At 39.7% G+C, this 12,586-nt stretch overlaps 1 protein-coding gene across 1 annotated transcript; it reads left to right on the top strand.

Moving 5' to 3' along the window:
- The first annotated feature begins 7,479 nt into the window (after nucleotides 1-7,479).
- Nucleotides 7,480-9,741, top strand: LOC134627138 (G-protein coupled receptor 84-like). Its single transcript, XM_063473071.1, has 2 exons — nucleotides 7,480-7,536; nucleotides 8,407-9,741. The coding sequence occupies exon 2, from the start codon at nucleotides 8,418-8,420 to the stop codon at nucleotides 9,639-9,641; it is 1,224 nt and encodes a 407-aa protein (XP_063329141.1). The 5' UTR covers nucleotides 7,480-7,536; nucleotides 8,407-8,417; the 3' UTR covers nucleotides 9,642-9,741.
- Nucleotides 9,742-12,586: the final 2,845 nt, after the last annotated feature.

Genomic DNA, 12,586 nt, shown 5'->3' with positions numbered 1-12,586 from the left:
TTCCTTATTATCTGTTGCATTAGATATCCCTTCTACAAGTTCCATCACTGCCATCGAAGTGGACCTTTTCACTCTAAAGCCATATTGGTAATCACTTAGGAGATTATGCTTCTCTATATATTTATCAAGTCTATTAACAAATAACTTTTCTAAAATTTTTGAGAACTGTGGGAGTAGTGATATTGGCCTGTAATTGGTAAACTGACATCTCTCTCCGTTTTTATGGATTGGAATAACTTTTGCTATTTTCATTTGACTTTTGCTATTTTCATTATTTTCAAGAATGACTTTCTCTATCAACGTTTAAATAAATACTTCACATATTTGGGCCATCAGCACCATTTCTGTCCCTTAGTATCTGCCTCAGGGCAGATACACATGGAGACACAACCAGGTCGTCAGGTGTCTAGCCGAGAAAATTGAGTGTAAAAGAAAATCCATCAACGCTCAACCTTTCACGAACCAAGAGGAGCGTCAGTTTTCATCAACATTTGTCTGAGAGGGAGAAAAGCCGAGGACGAACCCCTCAACCCCGGACCTGGGCCCGCTGAAGGTTGCCAGGGATTGGCAGATGCAAGTGGACTTGGATCAGAGGCTAATTTTTCCCACAGAGATTGTAACAACTACTCTGCGACCAGACCTCGTCCTTTGGTCTAACTCCCCAAAACTTGCATACGTCATTGAACTGACGGTACCATGGGGGGAAGCAATTGAGGAAGCATTTGAGTGTAAGAAGCTGCGGTATGCCAGTTTGGCAGCTAAGGCAGAGGACAGAGGCTGGAAGATCAAGGTGCGCCTGGTGAAAGTGGGGTGCAGGGGCTTTGTTGTCAGTACAGCAGCAAAACTGCTTAGAGATATTGGGATCAGAGAACAGGCGCAACGGCAGGCTATAGTTGAATTGGCTAACACTGCTGAGAGGACCAGTCACTGGCTATGGCTAAAGAGGGCTGACATTACTTGGGCAGCTAAGGCAGTCAGCTAACCGCGAGACACACGCCCAGGATTGATCGACCCGTGGTGGGCCTGCCTAATCAGGGGGTGTCAAAAGGGTAAAACATAACATTAGAAATTTTGCTGATTGACTGATACAGTGGTCTCAGGGCCTCCTGCAGGGGACTGTGCAGTTAATCTCATGGTAGTGAAACTAAAAGGAGGAATGAAAGAATAGGAAAGAAAAATGTTCCGCTCTTCTCCCCTCTGCTCTTCTTCCCTTTTCTGGGAGGCAGTGGGGAGGTAGAGCGTACAGCCCGATCCGGCGAGGAGGTGTGAGAAGCAGGGGCGGATCTAGAGAAATTTTCTTAGGGTGGCATGAGGGTGGCAAAGAAATCAAATGGGGGGGGGGGGCAAAATCAAAGCCTTTTTTTTTTTTAAACACATATGCAGGTGGTTACATATGGTTAAAATGAGTCAAATGCTGTAAGTACACATGTTTTTCCATTTTACCCTCAAATTGTTTCATTTTATTTTTTTTCCCCTTGCCTTGTTTGGCATCATTCTTTTCAGCTCAACTGAATTTAGTTGTTTTTTCACTGACATACTGCATTAGTATTTCTGATCTGAAATCACACAAAGAACTTAAAATCCTAGTAGTATTTTTTACTGTAAAAAAACCACAGACATGTTGAGTAAATTTTTATAACTTGAAATACAAATGTAAATTGTACATTTTGTAAACATATACAACTATTTATCTAAAAATGCAGCCAATACACCTGCCACTTTTTTCATTTTGTACAACCATTTAAAAATATTACTAAAACTAAAATGAGAGAACAATCAGGTGTCGCAATAAGAAGCCCAACAAATTATGTGTGCCAGTAAAAAAAGAAAAAGTTTTTCCACCAAAAGACAGAGGAGAAGAGCACAGGGATAAACCTGCAGGTCTGACAACAGGAGGTGTATCACTCCGCTGGTTTTCTACTTAGTGACAGTGTTTACATTGCAAATGTGCCTTTGTGACATGCATTAGTGCCCTCACTGACACACAAAACAAAACTACTACAGAACAGCTACACAAGACAACACAACACACTAAGTATACACTCCACACTAAACGTCACAAATCTCCCACATCTAAAAACTCTCTCTCTCTCTCTCTCTCTCTCTCTCTCTCACTCGCTTGCTCTGTCTCGCTCACTCCCTTCCCCTCTTCCTAAACAACCAAATCCCACGTGTTGACGTTTTTTTTAAATTGGTCGACATGGTACATTTTTCCACCGATAGGAAATAAGTGGCTTTTTTCCTTTCTTTACTGTTTTCACGCTGTCCTTAGAAAACGCTTAAAACACACACAGACACACACACACACAAACTTGACGACAGCATTTAGAAAAAAGCATGGCTTATATATATTATCATAACTCTGGATTTACTGGCCTGTAATTAAAATTTAAAAACCTTGAAGTCCGAACTTTCAATATGGGCTGAAATAGAGACTCAGCGTGGCTGCAGCTTGTTGCTATGTCAGCTTAAATCAGTCATGTGATTTGGAGGTGCAGTGTCTGTGGACCACGGAGGGTTAATAACACTCACCTTCCTTCCTTGTCTTACTCCTCTCTATCACCTTTTCTGTCCCTTTGAAGAAATGAGGCTCCATAAATGTTAAAGAGGTAAGTATTTCTCAGTTGCAGTGAATAGATAGAATAAACTGTAGAAAACTAAACAGCAGAAAGAAGAAGAAAAATAACAATTTTAACATAAACCAGTGACACACTCCAGGGCCTGATCAACCCTGGTAGGGCCTCCTTGGATGAGGGTGTCTAGTGATAATGGCCGAAACACCCGATGAATCCAAGATCCACTACTGACGATGTGTCCCAAATTTTAATATGATCATTTAGATCAGATCTCTAATCCCTAAACCTAACCAAGGAAAAAGGGCAGATTAACCTGGGTAAAAGAACAAAAGCTGAGGCACACAACGATGTGTGCCGCTGATAAAGTTTCTGGGCTGCTTTTCCTCATAACAGCCATCCCCAAGATTTTCTCCATTTAAAGCAATGCATTGTGAGGGAATGTAACATCTAGTCCTTTTACTGAATTCTAACTTTCGTTTTAATGATTTGGGACAGAATTTCAAAATCATCTTGTAGGTTACAAAACTAGATAAATGTTATTAAACGTTCATCAATCAGAATATCATCTCTGTCTCATCCTTTATTTTATTAAATAAAAGATGGCAATATTTCCAAGGTGGAAAAAAGTTATATTTCGTTTTAGTGTCCCCTAATTCATAAACTTTGGTATTAGCTTACTTTTATTCACACTGAAGTAGTGAGAGACCTAACATCTCTTGCCCTTGTTAAATTTGAACATTCAAAGCCAGTAAACAATGTCTCCCATTTCATGGGTTGGCATTTGGATTTGCTTGTCTTCTTGTCACAGGTTTAGGACATGCTCAGAGAGCAGTTCTGCTGTTCCCACCTGTTAGTGAAGCCTCCACCTCCCCCTGGTGGTCATCTTCAAGAAGAGTTAACCTGTCAACTGTGCTGATGAGCTTTGCGACAAGTCATATTACTTAGCAGACTGCTTGTAAAAGCTTTTCACATCTACAGCAGAAAATGCAGAGTAGTGGACTTTTGTGACACCGAAAGAGTCCACTCCCCACCCACTAATACTCGTGTACATGTATTTATACAACTTAGTTTCACTTCATATATTTCCCTTTGTAGTCCACACCCCACATGTAGTACTTTGCTACCCACCAGTGGGGCCTGCCCCTAAGTCTGAGAACGACCGTTGTAGTGGTTTCTGCTCCTAATTTTACCCACTTTCACCTTGCTTAGTCTTCTGGGAGAGGTGGTGGGCACACTGGGTTTCATTTGATTCTGGTTTTAAACTTAGGGAGGACTTTTCTTCACTTCTCCAAAACTGAAATGACCAACATTCGGTTGCTTCCGTCTCTTCCATCTTGTTCAAATGTATGACTCAAAGTAGGTTTAGGTCAACAGAACCTGCAACCCTCAAAAAATATTTTCACAGAGCAGAAAATGTCAGAAAACAGCGACAAAGCCAAGTGCTCACTGTCAAAAGGCACATCTGTCCACTTTGATCAAATAATGAATAGAATTTCATTTGAAACTAAAGGTTTTATTAATCAGTCATGCGTCTTCGGTCAGGTTTCAAACAATCAACACAACACACCAAACGTGATTTCACGTGTGCTTTACACATTGTTTTCACTCGAGTATTTTTTTTTTTTTTTTGCTGCTGCTACTGCTGCTGCTGCAGCAGACACGGGGCATGAGACGGACACTAGCTCAGATACAAACTCAGGACAGTGAATCAGAGGCTTCTGAAGCATGCAGTGCTTCTAAAGTGTTAACTTTTACATGTGCTGCCACACTGAGCCAGAAATTCACACACTTTGCACACTCCATCACATGCCTATTTTCTCGTGTAAGCTGAACTGTCAGACAAATTAACTAATAACAAAGTTACAGGAACATCAGGGGGGCAACAAGAAATAGGTTATTATATCCCTCTAAAATCAAGGCTGTGCTCAAATACTGAAACCTAGTTAAAAAAAAATATACTGCATGTGTATGTGTGTATTACTGCTGTAAACTTAATAACACTGACATCATTCCATAGCAAATAATATGTGCACTGTGTCACTGATGTTATTTCAGAAGTGAAAAATGAACCCTTCTCCTGACTGCATTTGGTGTAACTTCCCTGTTCATGTTTTTTTGTGCTTTTCAAAGATATGCATGGCTAGCATTCGGTGCATCTGTCACGGCGAGTGAGATGAGCCGTGTGGAAAAGGTAAAGGAGGATCCAAACGCAGGCAGTCGTGAAGGTGTGAAGGTGATTTATTGAACACGAAATAAAAACAGACAAACGGTAACCGGAGAACTAAACTATACTGGGACAACTAAACTACTGAGCTTGAACAAGGACACGAACCTGAACATGAAGGAAGGGAGACGATGGAACATGATGATAATAGCAGGGAAACACACAGAATGAAGCAGGGTGAATACACAGACGGACCAGCAACAACAATGACTAAAGACGTGACTTAAATACACACAGAGAAACACAGGGAGATTACACACAGGTGGTGGACACAGCTGGGAGTAATTAACAAGACGAGACAGAGGTAAAACTGAACACACTCACATGAGACGCAGACCTTCACAATAAAACAGGAAACAAGAACACTACACCAAGACGCAGACCTGACACTGAGAAACAGACAGAAAATGACACATGGAACTTGAACTAAACTAAACGTGAGATACAACCGAGAACAATTCCTTAAACACAAATAAACAGAAACATGAAACTCTAATAATAGACATCATCATAATCATCACCACAACAAGAGAACAATAAAACAATCCCAGATGCAAAATAAACCAAAGCATAATAAACTCAAAATACTGGGTCCAACGGACCCAGAACCGTGACAGCATCCCATGAAGAAGACAATAGAGGTTAATGTATTCTGTTATGTTCCATTTGATACTGCTATTCTAAAACCACTCTGTAAAGTGTAAAATAAATACAATGTAGATAAATACAATGCAATGACAAAAACACTGTAAAAGGAGAGTGATCATTAAAAAATAAAATACTGCGAGGAGAGGTGGAGAATGAACTTAACCTGGGTGTCTATTGTCTTGTGTAGTCCGGGAGATGATTGGATGATGGGATGGTTGCAGTTTTCTCTGCGGTGGGGTCGGGTGGGCCGCCCCGGGATCTGTGGGGCTGGGCGGTGCTGCTGCCCCGATCCAGATGGGCCTGGGCATCCCTGCTGCTGCAGCGCTGGGTGCGGTCTGCTTGTCTGCACCCCAGGGAAAAGGGTAACATCTCCTGGGTCTAGGTGCGGTTTTCCCCACTGGGGGCAAGGGTACCTGAACCTGGGTATAGAGCATGTTTGGGGAGTGTGATTGTGTGTACAGGGCATAATGCTTGACATTTTATATTCATTTAAAAGGTGTTGTTATTAAAAGACAAAAGTCAAAATACAAAAGATTTCAGGGCTGCACAAAGCCCCTGGTGTTTCATTATGCACTTTGTAACATTGGTGTTAAGGACTTAAGACAATTAATGTTTGTTAGTATTATAATAAGTAGGTAAAGTTAATTTATTAAGCATTTTCACAGACAAACAGTCACAAAGTGCTGCACACAAAAAAGCATAAAATAAACAAGAGCATTACCTGGCATAACAGCCAGTTAAAAAAGATACAATTAGACACAATAAATGATCTAATAAAATCTTTCAATAGAAATCCTGTTTTAAAAAAAGTCATAGAAATAGCATAGTTACAGCTGTTCCAATGCTTCTGTCAGAGATCTGAGGTGAATAGAAAAACTGTCTCGAGGACATAGTATTGAAAGGTGTCAGACTTAATTTTCGTACTGCCAGGTCAAAACCATGTTTCATGTGAAATAAACACAAGCTTTCGGGAACCCTCTGTGGTGCGCAGTGGAAACAATATTCAGAAACTCTCCTTTCTGTCCTTTTGTCCTTTTACTGCCACACAGTGGAAAAGTCTAACTTAGGAAACAGAATTTGCTTAATAATACATGTCATATATGTTAAAAACATCCTCTGTATTAACTGCCACAGCTTTTTTCCCCCACAACTTTGTTGCAATTCTGTACTCAAAGAGACAAGAAAAGACGTCAATGAAAATTTCAGTAGTTGTTCTGCATTTTCTTGTGACTCACTGCTTACTGCTCTGTGTGTATGTTGCATTTGAGACCTCATAAAATGGTCTCTATTTACAGAAACAGGAAACTATAAAGGGACAAATTTGTGGTTTGGCGGTAACACTTTTATCTGCCTGTTACTAACCTGCAGATGCAAAGGAGATGCATTTGTCAGTATGCAGCTTTTGATATTTATGTTTCCTGTCCAAAGCAAATGAGAAAATTAATTTAAATACTTCAGATTGGACTAGACTATTTAGGACTTAGATTGTTATACATTTTTCACAGGATTCCATTTTCACTACTTGGATCAAATGCTGTTTCCTCCCTTGAGTTGCTCTGTCATGCCTTTACTGAAGTCACCATCAGTTGCTGCCTGTTTTTGGTTCTTACCATCTTTTGTCTGTTTCAGTTGTCATGAAATGACAAGGGAGCGACTCACCTGATCATTAAACTCTACATCGGTCAACTGTCCGATTAATCTTCTAAAAGCAGACAGCTGTGTATAAAAATGTAATCCATAAAATAATGCAGTACCTTTTGACTGAAGTACTGTACAAATACTGTGATAACGATCAAAATATTTCATGCCATGCACACATAACTCATAGATAGATGAGAAACTTTTTTGGACATCTAATTATTACATCAGAAATTAGGAAAAGGGAAAAATACACTCAATCTTGCTTCCCAAATTTAGACAGTGGAAATTCCCTGCTTCATATCACTTCACAGTGTAACGGGTACTTAAGCAACACAGAGGAGACACATGCTCACAGTGGCATCAGCAGAAAGAGAAACATTCAGTGTGGCGGTGCATTGCAGAGAATTACTCAGCTACAGTCAGAACGGGGACCACAAGTATTTTAAGGTGAGAACTTTTTTCTTTTAATTGGTCATGATTTTCCTTGATTATTGGTAATGACTGTTTATGATCATCTTTAACTACTGAAGTGTTTTTTATATTAAGTCTTATTTTTGGTTCAGTTACATTTTAGCTTAATCAAATGCAGTGTTTCCGCCATAACCTCTAAGTAGAAGTTTTAAATTTGAGTTCAGCTGAAAGGCAATTTAAGGGTTGCATTAAGTAAGCTGAATATGACTAACAGAAAAACAAAAACAGTTTCCACTTCATTGTGGTTAACACTGTGGACATTTTCAGGTGACAGCGTTAGATTAAATCAGCCACAGCAGTAAATTATGTTTACTAAATTGATTGATGATTAAATGAAAGATTTTCCTAAAACTACAAAGATCAAAGAACAAGAAATATAATCACACAGTGACACAAATGAATGACTAAAACAGAAACTCAAAGTTTTCATGTTGTAAACGACTTGCTCTTTTGCCCTGTAACAGGGTGGACACTGAGCTATACATAACCACTACTGAAAGTACAGGAAGTGGTAAGGTGACACTAATTCACGCTGTTATGTAAAGAACAAATTAACTGACACTATAACAGCACACTGCATGTACCTGAAAAGCGCACACCTGCACTCACTCATATAAAATATCTTTGCTCAAGTGTTCCTGCATTTTGTTGCCTTGTACTTGTGACATGCGCAATGACAATAAAGTTGAATTCTATTCTATTCTATTCCTGCTCTTCACAAAAAAGTATATGAGCGGTGTTTCTAAAAAAGGAAGTGGTTAACTGTGTAATCCACCTGTAGCTTCCCTTTTAACTTTCAGTAAGCACAGTGCAAAGACATTAACCAGTGTTTTAATTCCTGTTTAGTTCACAGAATAATGATGAATCAAACAAACCACACCGAGGATGTCTTCTCCTGCTACAGTCCTTCTGTTGAAATCTACCGGTACTTCGCTGTGCTGTGGGGATGTGCTGTAACCATCACAGGTACGGTCGGGAACCTGATGACTGTTCTGGCTTTCGCTTTAGACCCACGTCTGAGGACTCGCTTCAATGTGCTCATTGTCAACCTGGCTGTCGCTGATCTCTTGTACTGCACCATCCTGCAGCCCATCTCCATCGACTCCTATCTACACCTCAGGTGGCGCAGTGGTCATCTGTGGTGCAGAATCTTCGGCCTGCTCCTCTTCCTCTCCAACTCTGTCTCCATCATTACCCTCTGCCTGGTAGCAGTGGGCAGATATCTCCTGGTTGCAAAGAGAGCTGTGTTTGACCGTGTTTTTTCTAACCACGGTCTTACTTTACTCATCATCTTTGCGTGGGCGCTCGGCCTGGTCAGCTTTGGTCCACTCTGGTCTGTCTATGTGTTTGTGCCACAGGTGTGCACATGCAGCTTCCATCGTACCGAGGGTCGTCCTTACACCACCATCCTGCTATTTTTCTACTTTTTTATTGGTCTGGGCTTTGTTGGTGCATTCTACCTGCTAATTTACAAAAAAGTTCAGGCTGCATCACAGGCTCTGCTCCGCTACAGACTCAGCCGCCGGTCATCCAAGACAAAACCAGCATCTTCAGTTCAAGGGACTGATGACAGCGGTGTGGAGAGCGGCATAAAGACATGCACCTCTGATCTGAGCAGCCATGAAATATCCCAAAACATGGATGTGAAAAATCAAGATGTGACCTGTGAAAAGTCTTCCTTTTTCACCACAAGCAATGACACAGCCTTAAATTCATCAGCAGCAAAGAAGCCTTCCACTGATATCATCGAAAAACCACCTACAACCACACCTGCTAAAACAGCCCACTCATCGCATTCTGCAACCTCAGGGGACGACAGTGAATTCAAGCGTGTGACACGGATGTGTTTCACTGTTTTCCTCTGTTTTGTGTTCTGCTTTGTCCCATTTCTGTTGCTAAACATAGCCGACAAACAGAACCGCGCCCCACAGGTATTGCACATGTTCTGTGCCAATCTCACCTGGCTCAACAGCTGCATTAACCCTGTGCTGTATGCCATCATGAACCGCCAGTTTCGACAGGCCTATCATGTGGTGCTCAGTAAGATGGCGGCTCCTTTTACCCGCCTCTACGGCAGGTAAAACATATCGCTACTAGATCCTGATTCCTTGGAACTGAAACTTGCCCGACATACAAAACTGCTTTTGTGATTCTTCTTATTCATGTTACATTACAGCTCTTTAATACGCACAAAAATCGTAATTATTATATTTTTATATGTTGTCATTTTTAAATGGATGCTGTTGTACTTTGTATATACCCAAACCAGAAAATGTTTTGTTATGTAATAAATTATATTTTGTGATACATTGTTGTATTTGTATATGTTACACATCATTATCTTGTGTCACTTACATCATACTAAAAAAACCCTCCAGGATTACAAAATCAGCACTGGATGTTGCTTTTCACTGCAACACGCCTTATTTCAGCAACTCAGGAACTTAGGACTCTACGCTGTGTCTCAATTCTGTACTGCCTTTGCTGATAGTGACTAATGGTAAGAATAGGTCAGGTCATGCAGCCTTTAGGGTAATATGTGGGTGAAACGTGCATGTACAAACATGTTCGGGTTATCAGTATTTTACTCACTTCGGCACAAAGGAAGTTGATGGAAAAAGTGCCAGAAGCAGCAATGGTTAATTACAATGTGAAAGTTGTGACACAGCATAAGTCAAAGCATAAAAGCAGTGTATGTGGTGCTTTCCTTGGAAATTATAAGTATAGTATAAAGTATAAACTGCTTAACATGTTTAAGCTTAACAGTAAGCAACTTAACCTTGTAGATCTTATCTTGAGTCAGCCTTGTCGTCCAGCTGCTGAAAGTAAGTAAAGCCTGGTTGTAATCTGTGGTGAAAAAGTTTGCTGTTTCCACCTTTAGTGGGAGCAGTTTTCTTGCATATTGTGCAAACTACTTTTGATATTGAAGTGTTTTTTTCTGTGAGAAGGAAACCATTAACATGGCTCTTGCTCTTGGACATGCTTAACCTTGTCTCCTTGTTAGAGGTGGGTGAATCAATCTAAAATACCAACGCTGCTATTGGTATTGGATACTAGAGACAGATTTTTTGCAGATCTATTTATTACATCAGAATTTAGGAAAATGGAAAAATACACTCAGTCTTGTTTCCCCAAATTTAGACAGCAGAAATCCCCTGCTTCAAATCACTTCACAGTGTAACGGGTACTTAAGGAACACAGAGGAGACACATACACACAGTAACATCAGCAGAAAGAGAAACATTCAGTGTTGCAGTGCACGGCAAAGAATTACTCAGCTACATGTTAACAGTCAGAACAAGGACCACAAGGTCCTTTTAAGGTGAGAATTTTATTTATTTATTTTTTTTTTTGTGGTAATGTTTTTCCTTGATTACTTGTTTACAATCATCTTTAACTCCTGAAGTGTTTTTTTTAAAGTAAGACTTTCTTTGGCTCACTTACATTACAGCTTCATCAAATGCAGTGTTTCACTAACAGACAGCCAGTGGAAGTTTTAAATTTCAGTTCAGTTGAAAGGCAGTTTAAGGGTTGCATTAAAAAACACACTGATTCTGAATTTTTAGTAAATTGAACAGTAAAACAAAACCAGTTTCTACTTCAACGCATTTGCAGGTGACAGGGTTGGATTAAATCAGCCATGGGAGTAAATCATTTTTAATAAATTGATTGATGATTAAGTGAAAGATTATTCTAAAACTACAAAAATCTAAGCACAAAAAATATAGTGTCACACTATATTCATTAACCACAACGAATGACTAAAACAGAAACCCAAAGCTTTCATGTTGTAAACAACTTGCCCTTTTCCCCTGTAACAGGGTGGACACTGAGCTATACAGAACTACTATTGAAAGTACAGGAAGTAGCAGGGTGACACTAATTCATGCCATTTCTTTCTTTTGTTAAACAAAAATATATAATCTATTATTACTAGACATAGCTTGTAAAGCTTATCTGGAGTCAGCCTTTTGAACCAGCCTTTGTTTCTAACCTCTAAGTTCAGTATGCAGCCCACTAAATTGTGTTAAATAAATTTCCCTTAGTTATTTTGGAAAATTCACTACACAAAAACATTCAAAATGAAAAATGTCGCGACTATTTTATTTATTGCTTTGACCAGTTATGGATTTATTAAGAAAATTACTCACCTATAATTAAATTATCAGCTCCATTCCTGATTTTATCTTTCAGCTTTATTAGTGAACTTTTTCTCTCTCTCTCCCTTACTCTATGTGCAGTCAATGGATCACAGCTGTGATCTGTGAAATAACCCAAATACAACCAAAAACAACCCAAAACACCTTGAAATTATCACAAGGGGAACAGAAACATAGTAAACAGTTTCACTTATTGGTAGCAGGCACGTGCTGCTAGTGGTGACCTATATTGAGCCTCTTTGCTGAGGTTTGCACCAGTTTTGCCCTTAAACAAGTTATGCACTGTTATGCAACAATCTGTGGCACCTGGGACTAACCAAGCAACCTGGGGGAGGGTTTCAACCACTGAGTATGAGTCTTAAGATGACAATCAGAAAGGTAAATTTGGTATTAGCATCCTTAAAATCTCTCCAGCAAAATAATGAAAAATGACATCTCAACAAGGACATGTTTCTTTAAGCATTAAGCGATCAACTCAGTCACATTTGAGGTTTACTAATGGGAAAGTAGAAAAGAAAATAATATTTCAATGTGACACTTGCAGTTCTCAAGAAGTAAATTTTCATCCTCTTTTTTGGGATATTTCATGGTTGATTGGCCATGTAGCTAATTTTGAACTTTGCAACCTGAAATTAGGAAAAACGAGTATTCGCTGACCTTTCTCCTTTGTTTCGGGGCTTTCTGTCATTGAAATATCTGTTTCTTAAGTCAACTAGCTTCCTACTTACTACAAAAGGCAGCCTCATAGGTGAAAGCTAAAGCCAACCCTGTGCCACATACTGCAGCTCCTCTAGCTGCCTCTAGATTGTAAGCTATTCCAGAGAAAGTGACTTTTTCATATTCCTCCTCCTCATATTCATGAGTCT

This window comes from Pelmatolapia mariae, linkage group LG5, assembly GCF_036321145.2.
Source record: "Pelmatolapia mariae isolate MD_Pm_ZW linkage group LG5, Pm_UMD_F_2, whole genome shotgun sequence".
Lineage (NCBI taxonomy): Eukaryota > Metazoa > Chordata > Actinopteri > Cichliformes > Cichlidae > Pelmatolapia > Pelmatolapia mariae.
This window is presented reverse-complemented; position numbering and strand designations above follow the sequence as displayed.